A 23,063-nucleotide genomic window follows, 5' to 3' on the forward strand; every position below is an offset into this window, starting at 1 on the left:
CGATTGCTGAAATTCAGGATAGACAAGAGTTATCCTCTTTGCAAAGTATGTTCAGCCAGGTACCACAAGGGAACGCACGATGTAAGCTCCTTTGAATATGCTACTGCCAGGTAACTTCAATCAGTGTCTGGGCAGGAGTAGGAGTTGGCATCTACCTGAAGTGTGGGTGAATGTTATGGTGTCTGACTTCATGTCTGTTGGATCTATTATAATCGGTTTCTATTTGTAGTTAATGAGTTCCTAATTTATACATGTTAGTATCAGCAAAGCCTGTTACACTTAGAGTTTGAATTGAATTGACAGAGGGTACTTTATTTACTTCAGGGTTCAGTAAATTACGTAGCAAGTGCTGAAGAAGGGAAATACTATTTTGCTTTGTCTTCTAAATCATGACGACTGACTGGACTACTGACAATTTGAAGTAAAATGTAATGGTCTTCCTTTTTTTTCCAGTTTGGTGGAAGGTAAGGAGGCGTTGCAGTTGTGCTTCTGTTTGGGCTGTGCAGAATGATGGCAATATTGCTACCCAGTGAATCAAGGACATTGCATTATCTAGACAGGGCTATAAACGGCCAATCTACTTTTGTATCAAGGCCTCTTCGCTATAATCAGCTTACACTCCATTTGCTTAGTATACCAAGCAAACCTGCTGTGACAGTGTTTGTATAGTGTCTTATTCACGCTGTCTTTTTAAAAGTTTAAGGACTGCTTAGCCACATGCCCACCTACTGTGCTAGCACTGCTGTATGTGTAATGGTTTTCCAACAGCTATTTCCTTCTCTGATTTTCTGAACAACAGGTGATCCCTGTGTATTTCAGCCAGAATTATGGGATTGTTTGACAAGCTAGCGGGATGGCTTGGACTGAAGAAAAAGGAGGTTCATGTTTTGTGCCTTGGCTTGGACAATAGTGGCAAAACAACAATCATAAATAAACTTAAACCTTCAAATGTAAGTAGCCTACTTAGTTCACTGTTGATGTGTTTACTGCAGAGTTGATGTTTGTTTAAACTGGTTTTGCATGCTGTTATACTAAATGTGACCATGGAAAAGATGTGAAGAGCTTTCTGATTTAGTGCGGTGGAACAAATATATTTTAAGAGTTTGCAACTAACTAAAACTAAATGTAAGCATCCACATGCATATTATGAAAACATTTCCCAAAAAAACACTGTTAATGTGGCACATTTTTTCTAAGATCACCCAATAAGGAAGGGTTTATGATGGCTGAAATCAGGATCTGAAACAGTTTTCTTAAGTCACTTAAATAATTGCTACAGGATCGCGGTTACGAGTGATGTGTTGAACATTTGGGATTAATACAGTTGTTATACAACTTGTACTAGTCTACATTTTTCACGTTTATTTTAATCTCTTCCTGAGAAACGCTAAGTATATAATAAACAATAAAATATGAAATAATGTGCAGATGCACACTTAATGGAGACTTCAGCATTTTTAAAGCAGAATGGCTTTCCAAATAAGTAGCATTTATACTTGCAGTTCATCCAGTGAAAACTGTTTCAGGTGACTAAGAGTGCATAGTATTCTGAGCAAAATTTAAAATAGGATTACCTTGTTTCTAGGTATGTTTATGGAATAGAAATAAATGCATTTTGGTAGGTATGTTCAAAGCCAGAGGCTTGTGCATCTTGGTTATATGCATCTGGGAAACAACAATTTTTGTTGTTTACATCAGGACACAGCTTTTGGTTTTTTTAATTTCCATTGAACTTTTCCTGAAGAGTACCACTGGACGTTGTTTAAAAAATGTAACATGGTAAAGAGTCTGCTACTCTTCCATTCCTGGCAATTATTCTTCCACTGAAAATTAAGTAGATTTATAAACAAAAGCTATAAACTGCTTACTATCTGCTGCCAGTCGTTTGGGGGAAATGCTACTATTTGTACCAGGCAAATTATATATTTATGTAATTTTTGAGACCTTTATTGTAGCAGGGATTTTATGTCATGCCTTAAGCAGTAAAGGATTCCTAACTAGAGTTGAACACAGACTTCAAGATTTATCACAGTAAGAGGCATTAGAGAATGTCCCAAGGGAATTACACAAGTAGAATAAATATAATTTTTTTGCTTTACTGTAAATCATGTAATGAGAATTTACTTCTGAATGTTTTCATTTAATGTGATGCCTTAGGAGGGTAGCTTTGCATACAACTTGTGTAAGTCCTATCCTTGCAAGACATGACAAATTCTCTAATGTGTGACAAATGTCATTAGATCAGACTTGATGAAATTGTTGGGTTTTTTTTAAAGTTCAATGGACAGATGATTTTGAGCTCAGGATCAACCCTGACTTCTTAAGAACTGCTACTTTGCCCTAGGAGCAATATGTTAGGTGTCTGGCAGATAACAAGTGTTTCTCCATCTGTTTGCAGTTGTTTCTTCTGGGCCTGATAAATACATTTGGAATAAATGTTAAAGAAATAACACCCCTTCTACTCTGCACAAAGTTTCCCTTGGTGACAGGAACTGTTGACTAAACTGTTTACAATGGTGGCATGCCATTTTCATAATGAAGCTGCAGGTGAACAAGCTAAGCTTGCTTTGGGTGTATGCAAGGAGTCAACTGCTTATAGATAGTGTTTTTAGTAATGGGTTCTAGAAAGCCTGTAAAAGGATTGCATGTCACTTTCTCAGACAGCTCTGTAACCCAAAGAATGTGACCTTTCTCCCTGTTCAGTATCGATGCTTCTTAAAGGAGCTATTCTGCTGTACCGACTTAGCTGATAGGTTCCTTGGCCAGCTCAGCAGTAAACCTGGTTATCAGACAAATCTATTAATAATGCGTTATGTTTTGACCATTCCTCTATGATAAATGGTGATGTCTTCCAGTGGTCTAGTAGTTTGAATAGAACTATTAGAGGTTAGGCCATTGTGTAATGTCTGCTGTATAATTCCCAACGACAAATAGACTCCTCCAGCCTGTGGATAGAAGCTGGGAGTATGGCCAATCTAATATCTTGATAGAAGTATATCCTCTTTTATCTAAGAGGCTTGGGGCATTGTGCAGACTTGTTTGGGTTGACACTGTGATTTCTAAAGTGCACAAATACCGTGAACTTTGACCTCAGTTATAATCTTCAAGCTGTTATCTTCCATGTTAACCGATCTCCTATTTATTTCATAGGTAATATCCACACATGTGTGTACACGCAGGCTAATGTAAAGGGTGGAATCTCATTCTTGAGGCTAAAATGTCTTCAATACTCTTGTCCAATAGCATTCACTGTATTTCCTAGAAAATACAAAAGCTTGATTTTTAATTACTGTATTTTTCTGGGAACCTTTTTAATATAAAGTATCTGGATTTGTAGAAAGTTTTTGTATTGCACAGTTTGGGGAAAAGTAGATCTGTAACATACTCATGTTTCAAATATATTTCTATATATACATTTTTGAACTTGATTGTAAAAGTTGTACTTTCTTTCCTTTAAAGGCTCAAACTCAGGACATCGTTCCAACAATAGGATTCAGTATAGAGAAATTCAAGACATCAAGGTAGTAGTGTCTTTCATTTTCTCCATTTAGCAGTAGTAATTAATATACAATAGTTGGGCTTAATTACCTCTTTCAGTGGGATGTAACCGGGTATAATGTGTGGTGGTATAATGACATGACATGCAGTTTGCTGAAATGTTGTAGTACCCAGGATTCCTAATCATGATCCAGGACTGACAGTGTTAGAATATATCGTATGTTTCGTGCTGCTATAAAACCATGTACGTGTTTAAAAACAAACCAAAACAAAACAAAAAACACCACCAAAAAGTTTTTTGCAATAGCAATAATATATGCAATATATAGATACATATAGATGCAATACACGCATCTGATTTCTGTCTGTTAAGATGTTCAGAATAGGGCACTGTTACAGACTTGAGGAGAGACAGTTGCTTAGATGGTAACCTATATTCCATTAAGCACTCTCACTGGAGGGACTCTGAAGAGATTGCAGTCTAATCTTATTAAATGAAAAATGGTGGCTACAGGCAAAGGTCAGGAAAAGGAGGAAGAAATCATTAGTTGAATGAAGGCTAAGATTTAGAAAAGGAATGTCGTGAGACAAAAATACTTCATGGAGGTAACATCTGATGTTATTTTATTATTCTGTCGCCTTCACAGCGTCTTTTTACTGGGTGCGGTTAGTCTTTAAACCAAGCAGCATGCCCCACTGGATGAGAGATCTGCAAGAAAATTGTTTATTCCTTGAGCTGATGTGTGGGACTGATAGGTTTTATATTTTTATAGGAGGCTCAACAACTGTATTCTGTCTCAGTAAAGCACATAAGACAGGTTTGGGGTTTGGCTGTGTGAGAACGTAAATTGATTTATATTGCTTTCCTTTATTCTGATCCTGTAGTAGGAGAGATGACCTGCAAATACACCATGTAGAATGATTAAAAACAAAACAAAAAAACCCCAAATAAACCCACAACCCACCCTAAAACCTCATTAATCTAATATTACAATCCTCATTAATCTAATATTACAATCAAAACATTGTTTGGGAGTTGCTAATAACTTTACACATGGCAGAGCAGCTAGTCTAGAATCAGATGATGTCTGGATATAGAGTGGAAAGGATGTTTGGAGAGCTTCCTTTTCTAAACCTCCTCATCTTGGTGTGGCCTCCACTTGGGGAGCTGTTTGGGACTACCCAAAACAGGAAAGCCTAATACTGAAGTTGATGCTGCCTCAGTAGACATTTCAGGAGTGGATTAGAATTTTTTGTCATGTTCTTGAAGTTGGCTTGCTGTATTTAGCGTTTGGGTGAAATCTCAAAGTTGTGGAGACTACCCTTTGTAGCTTGGTCACCTGAGGTAACCTGTTAATGCCAGACTGCGATTTTTTTTTTTTAATCTGAAGGTGGAATATTTTTTTTTTAAAGCCTTTTATTTTGCATACAGAAGCCTTTGGATGTTATTGGTGCTTGTCTAGGGACAGAATTAAGACAGGCTGTGGATTTTAAGTCATGGCTCATCTGAATTTTATTTACTCAACATTATAAACAATATTCAATACTAACATGATAAAAAGAGAGGCTGAATGGGAGCTTATTTTGTATTTGATGTAACTTTTTATAATTGGTTTAGTTCTTTTATTCAGAGAATGAACAAACAAACATGTTTTCCATTGTGAAATATTTCTATAATAAGACCGCAAAACTGGATAGGATAGTTTGAAGGCAGATAGAGTAACCAGAATTCTTCTGGGAATTTTTCTCAGTTGATTAGGATTCAGGTTGGTCTGGCTTTTTTCTGTCAGGGTAGCAAAGAAAATAGTTTGGGTTTGGGTTTTGTTCATTGTTTCTGTGCCTCATACACTTCTTTTCTTTGCAGTTTGTCTTTCACAGTGTTTGATATGTCAGGTCAAGGGAGATACAGAAACCTCTGGGAACATTACTACAAGTAAGCCTATCATTTATTTTAAAGCATTGCTGTTCATATTAGCTGTCGTGTACGTTATTTAAACATGATATTTAAATGTATGGTAATATCTAGTGGTTAGAAATGATTCAGAGACGACTTACACCTGGTGTTTGACAGAAGGTCATTCTGAATCAATACAACTTTTCTTTCTGTTCTAAAAAATGAAAATTTTTATATGCTGTTAATCAGCATGCTTTTGGGGAGATCTTGTTGACTCAAAAATTGGGGAGCATACTAGAGATGGGTTTTAAATGTTGAAACCTGAAAACCAATCCTGTAAGAAAGCACTAAGATGAGTTAGGTTTCCTATTTTTCTGTTCTTCTGTAGGTAAGTGACTTAAGACCCAAAAGGTATTGGCTAATGGATGAGATTTTTAGAGGTGATGGAAATTAACCTCAGAGAATGAGGCACATGTAACTAAGCACTTGACTAAGTATTCTTAGATGTTAATTATTAAGCAGGATATTCACTGTACTTTATAACACTGTGGTATTGCCTTATTAGTAATAGACACCATTTTCTGTTGTTCTAGCTTCTAATGAAACTTGAATCTTCATTTATGTTGTCTCATTGTTATTCTGTAAGACCTGATGGTGATCTAAATAAGGTGAACAGTAGTAAACCACACAGAAATAGCTTGGAGAAATAGAATGGAGAAATTCTGAAGATTATAATATTGATTAAATATTAATATTTAATGTGATAGAACTTAAAGTATTCTTTAATTGAGGATTAACACTTCATCTCCTTTCTGTGCAAAATATGTGTTAGCAATTTGAAAACTTGTTGTGTGGGTAGGAGATCTTCATTGTTCAAGAGTGTTAGATGTATGTCTCCCAAATCTTTTGGATTTCAGTAACTGATGCCCTTAGGCTGCTCTCAGAATGCTAGCCAAGTGCTTCATAAGCAAATAATTTTTCTGACTGCTGTATTTAATGCAGTAAACTTATCCCTTGTGTGGCATAAATGGCTTTTTTCATCTAACAGTAAGGGAGTTTCTTAGGTAATGCTGACAACGTAACGTGCACTTGTATCCACCTCTCTTCCTGATCTAGTGCAGTAGTCACATATTTAAGATTAACTTCTAAGAATAATATAAAAATAATAACGTGCTGTTTGGTTTATAAAGCTAAGCAAGATTTAATTTTGCAAGAATTGCAAAAATGGCAATCAAATCAAATCTGATCAAGTGTCTGCTGATCATCTGATCAACTACTGTCAAGTAGTTGCTTCGAAGTACTTGAAGCTTGCCCTTTTCTTCTATTTGGCTTGAAACTATCTTCTAGGATGTCCTCAAAGTACACTTGTTTTAAATATATGTAAACTCATGTTGTGTCCCTGTTACTTGTTTGTGAAGTTATCTTCTGGCAGTAAACACATGCTAGGACTCTGATTCCTCTAGAAAAGTACTGTATGCTCATAAAAATTACTTAGGCATTTTCAGCTAATATGCAAAAGCTTTATTTGCTCTCAGAGTTCTTCTGTACTCCAGAAGAGAATGTACCTGCTCATACAATCTTAGGCTCGTCAAGTTATTTCTGTTTTTCAGTAGGTCTAGGACTGTTTCTTATTAAAATACGAAGGTAGATGTTGCTGGGGTGTGAAGAATGTATCTGTAATGGTCTCAGAGAAATGTAAAATGAAGGAGAAGTGAATATTGCATTAAAATGTAAATTAAAAATACTTTTTGTGGGTGTTTAACTGTTCTTCTGAATTGGTCAGATTTTATTTTGCTTTCAAGTATGTTTCAATAAATGGAACATCAAGTCATAAAATATCAGTAATATCCTGAAATGATGAGTTGAATAGTTGTATATATGTTGTGACTGTGGTCATATTGCCAGCAAAATGTCTTAATGATTTGAAATAGTTGAAAGTTTTTACCTGTTATTCAAAACAAAAGAAATGTCCTGTTTATGCAAACTTTTACAAAAGTTAAATTAATCTGCATATGCCTAGTTGTTAAACAGCTGTGGAGACACAGTTTTTTCTAAAAAGGTAATTGACCTTCCTCTAAATAAACTTGTTTTAGTGTAGGAAATAAAGAATTTCTACAAAAACCTGTCTTGAGATTTTGTCTGTCTGACCACACTGTCAGAATAGCAGTTGGTTACATTTTCAGAGTTTATTTTTCAGCCTCAGTAGTGAAATCAAGCTTTTCTGAAGGGTCTGTATAGACTGAACCTTGTATGAGTCATACAGCTAACAACCTCGTCTCAAAAAAATTATGCAGGTTACCAAAAGGTTGAATTTCAGGAATAAGACTGGATTCAAATGTTAATGGTAAATAAAACCAACAAAAATTAGAGGGGAAAAAAATCAGGTTTGTTTGCTTTTTTTGGTGTTTCTTCTGAAGCCTTTTCTTAATCACAATTTAAGAGAACCTATAATTTGCCTCTTTGCTCTTTTTGTGTTATGCAGAGAAGGCCAAGCCATTATTTTTGTCATTGATAGCAGTGACAAATTAAGAATGGTTGTGGCCAAAGAAGAACTTGACACCCTTCTGAATCATCCAGGTGAGGAGGCTTTTTTCCCCCTTCTGTCTCCATATTTGTTATGTTGTCTTAAGAAAAGCCCTTATCTGACATGTTCTTCATTCTGAGTACTTTGCAAATATTTTAGCCATTCATGAATACTAGAACAATAATAGTCTTCAATAAGTTTGGGGGGGGGGGGGTTTTTTCCTAATCACATTTTCAACCTATTCACATTTACAAACTGATCATACTTCAGTTTGCTACACTGAGTTGGATTGGTGTCTTATTAATCAATACAGATCAAAAGTTGCATTGTTTTGAGGAAGAATAGACTTTGACCTTTTGGAAGCTGGAAAGCCTGTATGTGAGGACAAACACATACAAAAAAGTATCTCCCTGTCTGGATTTTTTCCATAAAGACAGCTAAATCCTTTAATGTAACTTCTAATTTGATTTTTTTCATGTTCTTTTTTTTTTTTAATTATTATGCTTTAGCCAGAAATAAGGAGGGATAATTATACCAGTCAGTTTCAATTGCCTATAAAAGGATACATAGGATGGAAGAGGATATGAGAGGATTCATGATCGGGAGGTTGGTTTTAGGGGGTTTGTTTGTTTGTTTTGGTTTTTTTACATGAGGCTACACTTTTTCAATTAAGTTCCAAGATTGGTGAATTCTTCACTTCTTTGCCCTTCCATATAGCCAACATTACTGGAACGTTTTTGTAAGCAATATGCAATTTTGACTTTCAGCACTTTAGGTAGTTGCTCTGACTAACCAGATTATAAAACGACATGCAGGAAATGTAAAAGCGAAATAATCCTGTAATTTCTTATTTATTTATTAACCATTAACTTACGGGGTTACCATGCTGAAAGTAAGGAAGGAGACACTGACTTGCATTTCTAACCAAGAAAAGTAGTATGTGATAGGGGCAATTATATTACTATGATTTTATTTTCCATGAAGACTGTGTATAATACATTAGTTGATCAACAAAGATGCTGTAGCTGAGTGTGTGTGAGCTGACTGGGCCCTCTTAATTTCATGTTCAAGGGTATGGGCCGCTTCAAATGCAGACACTGAAAAGACAGTCTTGCAATGGTGAAAGGGGAGGGTGAGGTGAACTAAAGGCTGCAAGTGGATTACATAGAGGCCAGGGAACTTTGTACCAAAGCAGATGTTAACCACAGTGGTAAAAGGCGATTCTGTTGGTAAAATGGAGACCACGTAGGACCAAGGGTGAAGGTAAAGACTGCTGCAATAGATTACTGGTTTATTAGAAGGCAAAAGAGTGAAAATGTTAAGACTGAGCAGATGCAAGCTTAGGTGGGGCTTTTCATTTAGGCATTAATAGGTTATTAATGCTGATCTAGCAGGTCAGCGCTGTTCAGTTGTTGATGTGTTTGTGTCTTCTAGTTCTGAAAGACCGTGGCTATGGCCACCTAGTACATTCCCTAAAACCAGGAAAGGGCAGTTTTGTATTTCGGCCTTGGAGCAGCTCAGCTCAAATGCAGCAACAGTGTTCCTGTTTTATCGTTTCGGATTTTGATAGGTCACATCTAAGAGAACCAAAGAGAATAAAAAGTTCTTCTAGTAGTAATGTTTGATAAAAGTAGCAGTTAACTGAATCAATATATGACTGTTTTACCATATCAATATTTTTATTTGTATTACTGTTCTGCTTTTCTTTCTCCCCATCTATGCTTTTGCCTCTGTGAACCTCCTGGAGTGGTTTAAATTTACATGTTAACTTAAGGTTTAAATAGATGCAGGGTAACAACCTTGACTCAATTCCTGTCTCTGAAAATCTTAGCAATCCTTCAGTAAAACAGTCCCCTCTTTTTGCCAGACTTTGCCTGAGGCTGTCAGGTGAAAGGGAATGCGTACTGTGAAGCATTAACAGGATTAGAAGTTGTACTAGCTTGGACTGTTTTGTGAATCAGAACTATAAATTATTTTTATTTACATAAGTGGACCATGCACTCTACAAATAACGACTTGTTTAATGATCACTATCGTATTAATTTTTTAATCAAACTTCATTCTGCATTTTGCAAGATGGTAGTCTGTAGACTACTTGTTTTAGATATTGACTCTTGGATCACTTGACCTCCAGCACATGCTTCTAAAATAAACTGAAATTCCTGTAAATCTCAAATTCTTTGTATAAAATTATACATCACGCATATCTGGTGTCTGGGATTTTTTTTTAATGTGTTAACTAGTTGCAACTAGAAAATGTTAGCTTTCAATTAATAACTGTAAAAAGTGTGTGTGTGGGGGGGAAATACTGCATAGTAGGAAATAATGTCCTAAGGTAGGAAATAATGTAAATTTCTGCAACCACCACTTTATTTAGCAAACAGCTTTAAGTGTACATTTCTGAGTCTATGTGGGTAGGTTGTGCCCCGTTTTTAATTGCTTTAAAAAACCACTGAAGAATCCTTGATTAACTTGGCTATTTGCATATGTGATGTCAACTAATTTCTGTGATTTTAATTTATCCATAGCCTGCAACCTGTGGGTACCAGGGTTCATTTAATTATACTATAGATTAATGTAGAAGTTTCAATCAGGAGACACAAAAGCTGTTCAACTATGGAATCAAAAGAGAGATTTAATGATACTCTGTGCTTGTGTTCTGAGGCCTTTGATTTGTGTTAGAAGATATCAGAGGAAAAAATAGCTCCAGATAGGGTGCATATTTGTGAAAATTGTCAGCGTTTTGGTCAGCACTCACGATCTCTGAGTATGGGTAGATAGTGTTACCTCCACGGATTTTGTGGAAAGGTTCAGTAAAAAATAACATAATTAGGAAGGTTCAAACCGCTTCAGCATTGACAGTTTGTTGGTTTTTTTGGTTTTCTGTCTCCCTCTGCACCCCCTGCTCCCAGCAGGGGCAGCTGGCTTATGTTTGAAGTTTTAAAATAAATCCTTAGCTTGTTTCCTATGTGAAATAACCTTTTCTTTTTACTATTTTAAAAAGAGCCTGGATAGCAATTTTCATCGGGAGGGGTGGGGGGTGTTAAGTTCTTTTCCCATCAAGAATTGATTGATAGACTCAAATCTAGATTTTTTTCTAATCCTGTAATTCATCCTTTATTTAAATAACGTGAAAAATTCTGACGGTTAGTCTTGGTGCTGGTAACTTTTTGGCAGTTTTACATCTGACAGGTTGAAGAGAGTATATTTTGTTTCCTTCTAATGACTCTCTAGCCTTGTGGTAATCAGCGAGGCTTATGCTTTTGAATGTGTAAGTATGCCAGAAATTGCCAGTGTACTTGGTTTGGACTGTAGCTCTCACTGCTAGCTGAGGAGAGCTTCTGGAAGTCCTCCTTCAAGTGAAGGTAGGATAAGGGATGTCCACACGTGCATTTTTTTCATATTTTATGAAGTCATGGATGCTCTCCAGGATGCTAAATTCAGAATACCCTTATGCAACTATTGTTGTGAGGTTATGAATGAACACAAATCATTTTTCTGTTTGTTTTACGCATCCAGTCCTCACTAAGCAGAGATGTGTAGTATTTGTAGGCAGTTGTTTGGTCTCCTGTTCCTCAGCTTCACCAGCAATTTATACCTACAGCTTTAAATGTATGTGTAAGGTAGGGGGAGAGGGGGTGGAAGATCCCAAAGTCTGCCAGAAAGTTTGTGAGCATTCTTGAAGCGTGCACCAGAGGCCATGTGACCCAACAGTGTGCGTCTTGGTAGGATACAACCTTCAGAGAATTGCAGTTACAGGTGAGCAAAATGTCTTCCTGTATTGTTTGTAGCTTATTACATGTAGAGATTAGTAAGTGTTGCATGATGTCACGATAGTTCCATTTCTGCTCATGCCTAGATATTAAGCACCGTCGACTGCCTATTCTCTTCTTTGCAAACAAGATGGACCTCAGGGATGCGATATCATCTGTGAAAGTATCCCAGTTACTATCATTAGAAAACATCAAAGACAAGCCCTGGCATATCTGGTAAATTTCCCTTTTTCTGCCCTCTTATTGGTATTACTTTGTACATTCATATTTTAGCTCTATCATGCCACTCAGTATTGTATGACATTAAATTAAATCAACCAGATAAAATGCTGTGCTGCCACATGTGGAAACAGCAGTGATATTACAATACTTGCTATGAAACTTGTTTTAAACACACAATGCATTCACGTAGACTGTATCTTGAAAATCTTCACAATAGAACTGTTACCCAAATAATGAAATGGAGGACTTCCAGTGAAATCAGAAAGCAGTGTTCTTATCAGAAGAATAGCTGCTATTATTTTTTGCTGGGAAATTGAGTAGAATTGTTATCAGAGTGCTGCTGCTAGTTTGTCTTGCAGGTTTCAGAATATCAGCAATAAAACCTTTAGAGTTGTTTTTTTCCACTCTGCAGATGCTTTAGTAAACTACTGTTGAAAGGCCATTTAGTAAACTGTTCTCGTGTGAATTCAGAGGGTCACTGTACTTTTTGTACGTGTAATGTTTGAGGGGATTTTTAGTTGTAGGAGCTAGTGTCTTTTCTTTCTGAAGGATGTGAGCTTTCCTATAAATAGAAGGATTTTGTGCCAGTGTTCACAATGAAAAAAACCTCTCTTTATCAGAAGTGTTTTATAGAAGTTAGATTTTTGTCTTACTAAAGTCCTTGGATACTACAAATCAGCAGCTAAATGCTGCTGAAAACTACAATTTTCATTTTAGGCCCTTTAATATTAAACTTGATTACCTGGGCGTTGTTTTGGGGTCACTGCTTTTGTCTCCAAAATGACACTGATTAATTCCCAAGGTCCTTGGAAGGTATTTTCATAGCTAACCACAGTAACAGTCCAGATTCACTGCTGTGCTGGTTTTTATAAGCTGAAGAATGAAGGGCCTTTAAACAGTTATACCCTTGTGATTCAAAAGGTAGATTTACACTGTTCTCAGTGTAGCTTAATATTAATACATATTAACAGACACTCCTTAGGGTTGCTGTTACAATGAAGCGTGTACACACTATACTTTCTTCCTCCAGTACTCCAGCATTCTCGTTGTGTATAGGAACTGCATGGGACAACGGTTGGACTCGATCTTAAAGGTCTTTTCCAACCTAAATGATTCTAGGATTCATCACTGTTGTTGTAGGTAGTAAACATCTATAGCATAGTCTGAGGAGGGACTTATTTAAGTGGAGGTGCCGCATAAAAATGTGGCTGCCTTGTGTGGGAGCTTTTCCAGAACCCCTTATGTTCTAGGAACGATTCCTCTGCCTTGAAACTGGAATTAAAACAGATCACATCTTGAAATGGTATTTCCATATTGGGAAGGTACTCTAGAATATATCATTTGAGAAGCAGCCTTCTCCATGTGAAGAAAACTGAAGTAAACTGTACTTGATGCTACTTTGCAATTCTGTAAATTACAAGTATAGTGATGACTCCGCTAAAACTGGTATTTTTACAATGTTTTCATAATTTGATTTGTTTCTTTCAGTGCCAGTGATGCTCTTAAAGGAGAAGGATTACAAGAAGGTGTGGATTGGCTCCAAGGTATATCATATGTAATTCTCTTGCTCTATTTTCATCCTGTTAAACTTTTTCATTTTGTAAGGTGTTTTCTTTATTATTTCCTTTGTTTTCTTTCTGTCCACTTCTGCTGTCAGATCAAATTACACAGTGAGTACTGATGCTCTATCTCATATTTGCCTTTTATTTACCTCCTTAACGTACACAAAAGATCGTGTCAGTTTCTCTGACAAAAGTGTGTACTATGAAATATTAATGCATACTCTTGCAAACAGTGTAATGCTTTCTTGTAAACAATAATAATACCAGCTCCTGCACTTCAATTTATTATTGTGGTAGTTCAGTTTGTTCTTTAACTTATTCTTACTGTCCTGTCCCAGTTTTACATAACTTAATGTTACGTATCAGGAAAAGGTGAATAAGCAGGCTAGAAAAATAAGCGAAGTACACAGACAAATACACTAGTTTTGATTATTCAACCTCAGTTCTTTAATCTAGAGCCAAAATAAGAACAACTTACATTATAACGATCATAGCATAAGTACATAGAAAATATCAGATCCAGCTTAGATGATATATCACATACACGTTTTTAATTACAAACTTGGTATGGATGCTGTATTTCCTTCTGTTGTATGTTGGTAAGGATCTGGTCTCTTTTGTCCTCCTGTGTACTGCTAAATGTATAGAATAGTGAATTGTGGTATTGTTTTGGTAGACTCATTCTAGTTTTAGCTCCCTAATTTACGTTGCTTACATTGTGAGTGTATTAGGTAGCGTAGTATAGTCTGAATCTGCAAGACGGTTTCTCTGTACTGGCGTGTTCTGGGCTCTGGCAGCCGCTAGATGTCAGCGATGCTCCAGAGCCACTGCCACTAGGCTCATTTCCTTCAAAATGCAGCTAAATAATATTGTCCCTGATTTAACGTATCTCCATTTATCTATGGATACAATACTGTCCTTTCTACTTAGAATCCTTACTGCTAATTAGAAAGAGATGGTTTATTTTACTGTGTTATGGCAGAATACAAAAACATTTGGTCATCTTTTCAGAGGAAGGGATACTAGCCAAAAACAGTTTTTACAAAAAGATTTACTGCCCTACAGAAGAACAGTGGTGCATCCTCCACCATCTAAAAGAGTTCTGTTGTGGGGAACCAGCATCTTACTACTGAGTTTCCTTCACTGCTGTATCCTATTATCATAGAGGCAGATTCCAAATCACGTACTTTTTCCTAATTTCAGGCATAGTTAATTTTGTAATATTTTCCTGTGATTTTCAGGGTCTCTGCTTATCTTTGAGGAACCTGCTAAGTTTCAATCCAAATTTTGAGTTGATGGTTTTGTACGTAGCTTCAAGCTACTTAAAAGGATCTCAAATGCTTGCCTAAATATTTTCTGACAAAATATTTAAGTTGTATATGTAGACTTTTAAGCACAGTAAGCAGGTGCTTCTGCTGTCACTCACTTACATAGCTCTTCATAGCAATTCACCTCTCATGGATTGTTAAGGTTCTTAATCTTCTGAGTTGAAATTCTTCATGGATGGGCTTTATCTAAAAATTTCTGTTAACTCCCTGTCCCCAAAAGCTTAAGAGGGGTTGGGTTTAAACTGTACTGTTGCCTAAGCACGTGCAGTTTGGCAGTTATACTTTTAATGGATGAAGACTTGGATAGTTCAAGAACAAATTTTTGCTACGATTCTCCTCCTCATTCCTAGAGCACTAGATGGAAATATTTGGAACGACTCTTAAGTTACAGTGGTCCCTAAACCACAGCCTGTGGATGCCATAAAATTCAGTGGAGGAAATGACACCTGGTTAATGAATGCACCGTTCTGCTTGTCAACAGCCATGCTTTCCTTAGTTACCTTTTGCAGACCCATTACAGGTAGTTCACAGATTTGGGGCAACAGAGGAAGAAGGTTTTGCCTTTTTTTCCCTGGCAAAGGCTGAGTTTGCATATTTCCGTATTTTGTAGTGGGGTTACTATTGCAACAACACATCATCAGTAGGGTAAAACTAACCTAACTCACAGCAGTCTAAACCCAGCTCATGGTCCCTATTAGTGGGAGTAATTGTGCTGATTTCCACACTTTGTAATGGGGATGCAGTACATTTATGCTAACTAAGGAAATGTTTGAAGTGAATTGAGAGGTGGCAATCAGGCAGCGGTATGGAGAAGTGTGGTTACTGAGAGCGAAGAAGTTTTCATGTGAGTTACTCAAAAACAAACGTTAAATCCTTTGCTGTTGTGGAGTTAGTTCATGTTCAGTTATGTGGAAGCTGAAATGTGTACAACAAATTGAAATATGTACTTCATAAAGTAAGCCTCCAGGACTTATTCGCACCAAAGTTACCTTATAAGCCCAAAAAAGATAAAAATTGAATTATGTGGCAGAGTCTTCCTGTTTAATTAGCAACATTTGGGGGCAACAACTTGGCTGTGGAGGAATTTCAGAAGTGGATGAGAGAGCAAGTTGAAAACAACTCTAACCGCATTGTCCCCCAGTCTTGTAACTGCACCAAAATATCTATCAGTGTAGTTCTGTAACCTGGACAATTCTGCGTTATGTTTTCAACAAGCAAAATACAGCAAGAATTCATCTGATGTTAAGACTAGCTGTTTCTTTTTATTAACAGATCAGATCCAAGCAATGAAGACATGAGAGATAAATAAAAGATGTATGGCATTCTTTTACAAACTTTGTCAGTAGGTGTACAAGTTCCTTGGAAAGGAAGAATGATTTAAAGAAAATGAACAGTTCAGCTAAAATATACTGTGGTGACTTGTTTCCTTTTAGTAACTCTTCCAGGAAAACTGAATGTAGGCAACATAGCACCTCAGGTATGCACGTTGATGAATTAAATCAAATCTTGTGACTGGAGAGCATATTTTAAAAAAAGATTTATGTTAACAATAAACATCTGCATTCATTTGAGTTCTAGGTGATACTTAGCCATCAGGAAATGCCCCTCTGTTTTTTGGGGGGACACCTTTTGACCAAATGGGAATATTTATTTTCTTGAGAAAGAATAATCAGCACTTCCTGAAATACAGCTGCATGAGATACCTACTGATTTTAGGTGCCCATTTTTAGGTATTTCTGCAATTTTTTTATTGTAAAGTTTGATGTTGGGTTTTTAGTAACAATATACAATAGGCTTCTAGAGGAATATTTTGATTTAAGATACAAGGATTCAAATATTCAGTGTATTTGTTATAGATGATTGCAGATGTTTTCAAGGAACTGCTTTTAATGAAATGTTATGAATTGTTTTTGTGATATGCCATGGTTATATTTGCATTCCCATCAATAAAACTTCAAATACACAACATGCCATGGTTTGGTTTTTTAACTTAAATATGTTCATTGATGGTCTTTACATCTTTAGAGATTTTTGGTTTTCTGTTAATTTCATTTGGAATTTGTCAATTTTTCAATGGAAATAGCACCGTATACTGTAATAAAATGGTATTTCTTTTGCTAAGCTTTTTTTTAATTGCATATATTTGTTACACTTTCTAATAAACTAGACTGCTCTTCCAGATATTTATGGAGCATATGGTTGAAAGTTATATTTTGGAAACACAGTTAAGGGACAGTTTACTAGTTTACTGGATCATTAATATGAAATGTGTCTTATACTTCTGTTGTGTATAAAAACTGTTTTACTTTCAAGAATAATTTTTAATAAACTTTCTGACTTAAAAGATGTACCGTAGGTAAAAAAATTAAGCCAATGCTAATAACTTTATTTTTGTCATGCCATTTCTTCCCCTTTAATCCCTTCTCCCTTGTCCAAGAAACAAGCAGACTGGCACTGGGGATGCTGAAGACTGTATTTGACTGAGTGGTTAGCTGGCTCTTGTGGGAGATGTAATATGTAGGTCTTGCAAAACTCCCCCCCCCCCCCCTTATTAACATATAAAACGCACAAATGTTCTGTAAGCATGCCTTCAATGGCTCACTTAATAGAGAAATATTTGGAGCAAAGGGACCTGCCTGAAATGGTATAACAGTTCCATGTACTTTCAGCTGTTATTATTAAACAGTTAAAATTAACTCCCCTGCTTTGCTAGAGGGAACTAAGTTGTGCTGTAAAAAAATCTTTCTTACAGGATGCCATAATTCTGACAGTTCAGTTTGTCATGGAAGTATTTCTTTCATGTCTCTTTCTGTGACACTTTTGGCCGTCTGTCAACTCTGAATCTAAATATCTATACAAAATCAAATACAAAGGAGGAAAAATATATAATTCTGAGATGTTTTTCTAACTCTGAATTGCGGAGCAGATAATTTTCAGGTTTACTTTGCATTGGATAATACGGTAACAAAAATAATACTTGTTGGAAATGTCTTTTGCTGAGTATATAAGTATTTTGTAATTTCTTTGGTTCACTTATATGGCTTATTTAAATGAAATGTTTAATTTTAAGTTGGCATTAATTTTTTTCTAACAGAGAGAATTTAAGTTCTTACAGAAAATGTATCTGCGTTTCTGACTTTCTTGAATAATCTGGACCTTGATGGCTTTCTGATTATTTTTGTTTGTTTATGTTGGACTACACAAAGTATTATGTTTATCTGATGGATTGCCTTTACTATCATGGGAAGCTGTTTGAACCTTCTACTTTGTTCTTCCACCCACAAATCTGAGGAAAGTACCTTATTGTCTTTTACTTTTTGCTTTCTGATGTGGTTAATAAGACCTTTTTGAAAACAGCAGTTAGTTATTTATGTCGATTATTGTTCCCCTTCTTGTTTTTTTTTTTTGTTTTTGGTATTTTTTCTTCAGCAGCTCTTTCTTTTCCTCTCCTACCAGGACACTGGGCTGGATGGAGACCTGTTGGAAGGAGCGGGAATGCGGACAGTCCTGTTAGTGAAACGCTTGATCTGCTCCCCAGCCCCTTACTGCTTCAGCCATTACTTGTGTCTCGCTTCTAGAACATTTGTGATTGTTCTGTGAACATAAAACTACCGGGGGGATGCCTGCATGTTCACTTCTCCTCCCCCTTGTGGTGTACAGGCATACACAGTTGCTACAGCCTTGAGTTGGTCTAATAACTTTGAATTTGGTACAAGGATTATATTTTGCACAAAAGCCTCATGCATCTGTGCAAAAAAGCTTCTTTGTAGTTGTTTTCGGAGGGCCCAGTAGCTGTCAGTCTTCAATGCTGTTCTGCCATTATTTTTAGGATGTTAAAATAATTAATGTGTTCTACCTGGATGCTCCAAGACAGTTTGCATGTACAAGTTCATTGCGCCTTAAGAACAAAGCAGACAAGTTCCTTTGGAGGTTTAAATGAGACTTGCAGAATATTCCCTTTTTTTTCCCTCCATGTTACTATAGGTGTATGCATTAAGTGGGAACTTGAAAGGCAATAGAGTGACTGAAAAAGAGAGAGTGTGGTCTTTACACACCACACAATGTTATGTGCTGTTGCTTCTGTGCACTAACTAAGCACACTGCCCTCCTACGTATTTTTGAATTTCCTTAAAATGCGCTTGGTAATGCTTAAGAGTGTAGCATTTTCAGCTGAAACATGAGGCAGTCATTCTCACATACAAAGTGTTGCCTTCTACATCTCTTCTTTACCAAATGGGGCTATCAGGTAAATGTGTGAATCCTAATTCTTTCTAGCCTTGCCTCTCTGGTACTCAGGACATGAGTCCATGGGAACTTCATGTGTTTAACCTGTAGCTACTTGCAGGTATGCTGGGAGTCTATGTGGCCTGAAGACTCCTGGGCAATTTTCTGTTAAGCAAGTACAGTTCTAAGTGTTAGGATGAAAATGTAATGGATCCTTCTTTTAATCTCAGCCCTCTATAATATGCTTGGATTTTTTTATTTACTAATAAGAAAGATAAGCTGCTGTGAAAGGCTAGACATAACAGCTCAGCTGCGCTGCTTAGTTGTCTACAGGAAGGCATTCTGATGTGGTAATATGTGGAATGGTGATGTTGCATTTCAGTGCTGCCTTAAAACAGCTGTGCAACCCTCTGTCTCAGAAAGCAGCTTATCTCTTAGAAGCTCAAACTAGGAAATAACATTTTGTTAGTAATAAGAAATAAAATTAACATTGATTCAAAATACTTGTCCTTAAAAGCAAACATTTCTTATGCCAAGAAATACAGTTTAATCTTAAAAGTTCTATTTGTTTGGGGTTTTTTTAAGTTTTACTTGTTTGGGAAATCACTCTCCTTACGATTAATTTTTGTCATCTGTTTCTTTAATTCTTTCTGGCCTGCCTTATTTCTGTTTCACAGAAATCCTTACAAATCTTGCTCCTAAACTTTCTGGTCTGCCCTTTTAACTTTTGCTGAGTACTTCGCGAGTGAAACTTTGCAGCTCCCTTCCCTGTTGGTTTTTTTTTTTTTTGAGAAACAAAATAGATAATGAGAGAAGGTCACAGAAGACTGGAATAATAAAGCAAAAAAGGGGACTACTGAGAAAAGGCTTCAACTCTCCTCTTTCAGAAAGGTCAGGAAAGTTTGCTTTGAAAGGTTAACTTGATATGCCCTGATCTTTTTTTATTATTATTGCACAGCCCGTACTTGACTGCTTAAATTGTAAAATGCACTGTTACTATGCAAAAGTAATATTATGTGTGATAGCTAATCAGAATTCAGGACTTATAATGCTGTCTTGTAACAAATGCCAAGTGTTTTTAGTAATATTCTGTAACCATGCTTTAGTTCTGAGGCTCTGTAGCTCCTGTCACAGTAAGTCACATCATGAAAGCATCTGTGTTGGTGTGAACCAGCACTTCAGAATTCATTTGCCAGTGTTCAGTCAGTTGGATTGCTACTTAATTGGCTGAATATTTCTAGCCATATGAAGTACTTGTTCTCAGAAGTACAGTGCATATGTGATAACGTACTGTTCTCTTTCAGTGGATGTCAGGATCTCACCATGCGAATCTGCCATGTTTACTTATTCCGCTTTTCTAATGATAGCATGAAACCCACTCCTACTACCCTTTTTCAAATAATCCTTAAAATGAAAGCTCGGCTGTTAATGTCTCTTGTCTACCATTAAATGATCTTATGTTTTACAAACTGTTTATCAGAAGATGAACTTAATTGTATTGTAATCATATTACTTGGGCACCAACTCACAAGGGAGTGTAAGTAATTTCTCTGTGATTCAGGGGGCACCTTTGAAGATCAGGTTAACTTGTTTAGTAAAAGAAGTGTAAATTTAGAAACTTCATGTTAGGCAGTCTTTTTAAAAACAACTTTGTCTTCGGAGATCAGTAAGTAGATTGTAGGCCTAGCAAGATAGTTACTGGACCAAATTTAGTTAGTTGAAGAGTTGCCTAACAGTTCTCGGTAAAGAGAAGAAAAGACAGTAAGGAAAGGATGTAAGAAATCAAGGAAATTGGGGTGTGTGGAAGAAGTTTGTTTGGGCTGAAGAAGAGTCATGCTAATGCTAATGAATATTAAAGGAACCCAAGCCTCTTGAGGCTCAATGAAGTAACCATGATAAATGACTGAAGGGGATGCTTGGCAATACAGGCTCCCTAGTAAGGAGAGCAGCCCCATCAAACTGCTTTTGTAGAGCAAGGTAGTTGGTGCTGAGGACCTGATGTCCCCAGTCTGTGTGTGAGTCTCCTTCAGCCTGGCTCCTTTCTGACCCTCCAGACTGAGTGCCTCGTAGTTGTTGGAGCATGTTGCGTGCACTCTGAGCTTTCCAGTGTGGTTTCATACAAAAAGAATTCAGTTTGTGTACTCCCAGCCTACTTTCCCATGTAAACAAAAGCACTGTTAACGAGGATGATCTTTAAAGTACCCTTGTGACCTGAACTAACTAATGTAGGCATGCCTGTACAAACTTAAGAGGGGAAACAATCCCCAAGTTTTAAAACCATGGAGTTGAAACCATGTAAAAGAATAGCAGAACTTGGCAAGAGGCCTCTGGATGCCAAGGTTCCCCAGGAATAATTCCAGTGAAATATATAGTAAAAATAGAAGTTTGTAGTACAGTCCAGTCGGAAGTTTATTCCACTAATAAAGGATATAACCATTAGACAGGGATTAAGTGGTAACACTTCCAATTTAGAGGAAATGGCATAATGTGATTTGTGCAAAATAGGCAGTCATGAGTAAAAAGAGTTATTATTGGCTGTTGGGCATTGTTGCTGTTCCTGACATCGTCTGTATTTATGATCACACAGGTTTAAACGTGTTACTAGGGAAAAACTTTGCAATGCTTTTTTTTTACTTAAAATTTCACTCTGCAAGTAAATCTCTGTATGTTTTAATCTTATCCACCAACATTTATTAGCCTAAACTGAACAGGAAAACAAGTGTCTAAAAATTGATGTAACAAGTAACAAATGGATTCAATGAACCAGAAAGTGTATGTTGTTTTCAATGATAACAATATTCCATGAATTTTTTCATCACTTATTATAATAGCAATGGATTACATGGAACCAACTTGGTCCCAATTTAACATCTTTGTCTGTGACATGTGATTTTGTTGGCCAGTAGTTACATTCTTGCTTTAGAGGAGTAAGGGTGGATGAAGGGTTTCTTCTCAAGGGTAGAATGTTTCTGCTGGGAAAGGTGATGCTTGTGTCTTGTAATACTTCCCCTCCTCCCTCCCCCACCCCTTTTGTTAGGGGATCTTTTACATTCTTAAGGTAGTTTTCAAAGGGAAAGTGTTACTCTGTTTTGAGGTGCCTAGAACCCATGGGTAATTGGTTTTTAAGTCCTCTGCTGAGGTTTAAATTAGGAGCCAGTTAATGCTTTAAAAAATTTTTGGCAGCAGTCTCAAAGCAGGCTGAATTCACCTATAAACTAATCCAATGTAGTGGTTAGAAAGTATTGCTGCATATTGCAATTAAGGTTTGAGCCTTACTATTTCTTTAATTGGTACCATTATAAAATAAGAATAATCAATTTTATCTTAGAAAACAATTGCAGAATAGCCACTTCAGTGCTGACTTATCAATATTAGCATATGTACAGATCTTTCGTGTTGTAGCATTACAGTTTCTGGAAATTAAGACATGTATCCAAAATCAACTAGTTCAGGTTGTAGGAATATTTTTGAGTACCAAATTTCCTTTTCACCCATTTCATAACTGTTAAAGTACTACTTAGTTGTCTGTCTACTCTGATGTGTCATGCAATGGTTCAAAAAAGGATAAAAAAAACCCCTTTTGTGGGTAATAAGTGCCATGCTTTACTTGAGGTGTCTGTTCTGTCATCATGTCAGGTAATGCATTTTAATAAATAAGTCCTCGATTTATGCAGGATACAAAATACCTACGTGCTTTCTTCAAGGCTGTAGCAATGCCTAAGTAGTTAAATGAATGACAGTTGATCTGATGTTGGCATCATACTAAATAGCAGCACTTCAATCAATTCCTAATATAAAGAAAAGTTTACAGCTTTATTCAGGGAATTGATTTAATGAAGAGATACTGTGAACCTTTCTTTTCAGCAGCAGTTCACACCCTGAACAAAAATTTGGAAAAACTGCTGTATATCTAGTATTTATGAGCTACAGTAAGTGCATCCTATAAAATGCTGTCTTCCATCGTAGGGAAACCCCTTTAGTCTTATTGCTCACATTTTATTGGACTAAAGCTGTACATACAGAAAATATTTCTAAAGA

General features: G+C 36.4%; 1 protein-coding gene across 2 annotated transcripts; it reads left to right on the top strand.

Moving 5' to 3' along the window:
- The first annotated feature begins 796 nt into the window (after window positions 1-796).
- On the top strand, window positions 797-16,816 carry ARL6 (ADP-ribosylation factor-like 6). 2 transcript variants are annotated; one of them, XM_009323893.1, is made up of 8 exons: window positions 797-950; window positions 3,460-3,521; window positions 5,363-5,431; window positions 7,875-7,969; window positions 11,776-11,905; window positions 13,400-13,455; window positions 13,569-13,581; window positions 16,074-16,816. In XM_009323893.1, exons 1-8 carry the CDS (start codon window positions 828-830, stop codon window positions 16,108-16,110), a joined length of 585 nt encoding a protein of 194 aa, XP_009322168.1. In that variant the 5' UTR covers window positions 797-827; the 3' UTR covers window positions 16,111-16,816. The 2 variants fall into 2 exon arrangements, with proteins under 2 accessions (XP_009322168.1, XP_009322169.1); XM_009323894.1 differs by lacking the exon at window positions 13,569-13,581 and having other exon boundaries at window positions 804-950; window positions 16,074-16,326.
- The last annotated feature ends 6,247 nt before the right edge of the window (window positions 16,817-23,063 follow it).

Source organism: Pygoscelis adeliae, unplaced genomic scaffold, assembly GCF_000699105.1.
Source record: "Pygoscelis adeliae isolate BGI_AS28 unplaced genomic scaffold, ASM69910v1 Scaffold124, whole genome shotgun sequence".
NCBI lineage: Eukaryota > Metazoa > Chordata > Aves > Sphenisciformes > Spheniscidae > Pygoscelis > Pygoscelis adeliae.

Bases quoted from the DNA above. Each gene is read 5' to 3' on its own strand.
- ARL6 (XM_009323893.1), top strand. From the start codon at position 828: ATGGGATTGTTTGACAAGCTAGCGGGATGGCTTGGACTGAAGAAAAAG. The intron at 3,522-5,362 runs GTAGTAGTGTCT...TTTTCTTTGCAG, and splicing joins GAGAAATTCAAGACATCAAG to TTTGTCTTTCACAGTGTTTG. The intron at 11,906-13,399 runs GTAAATTTCCCT...TGTTTCTTTCAG, and splicing joins GACAAGCCCTGGCATATCTG to TGCCAGTGATGCTCTTAAAG.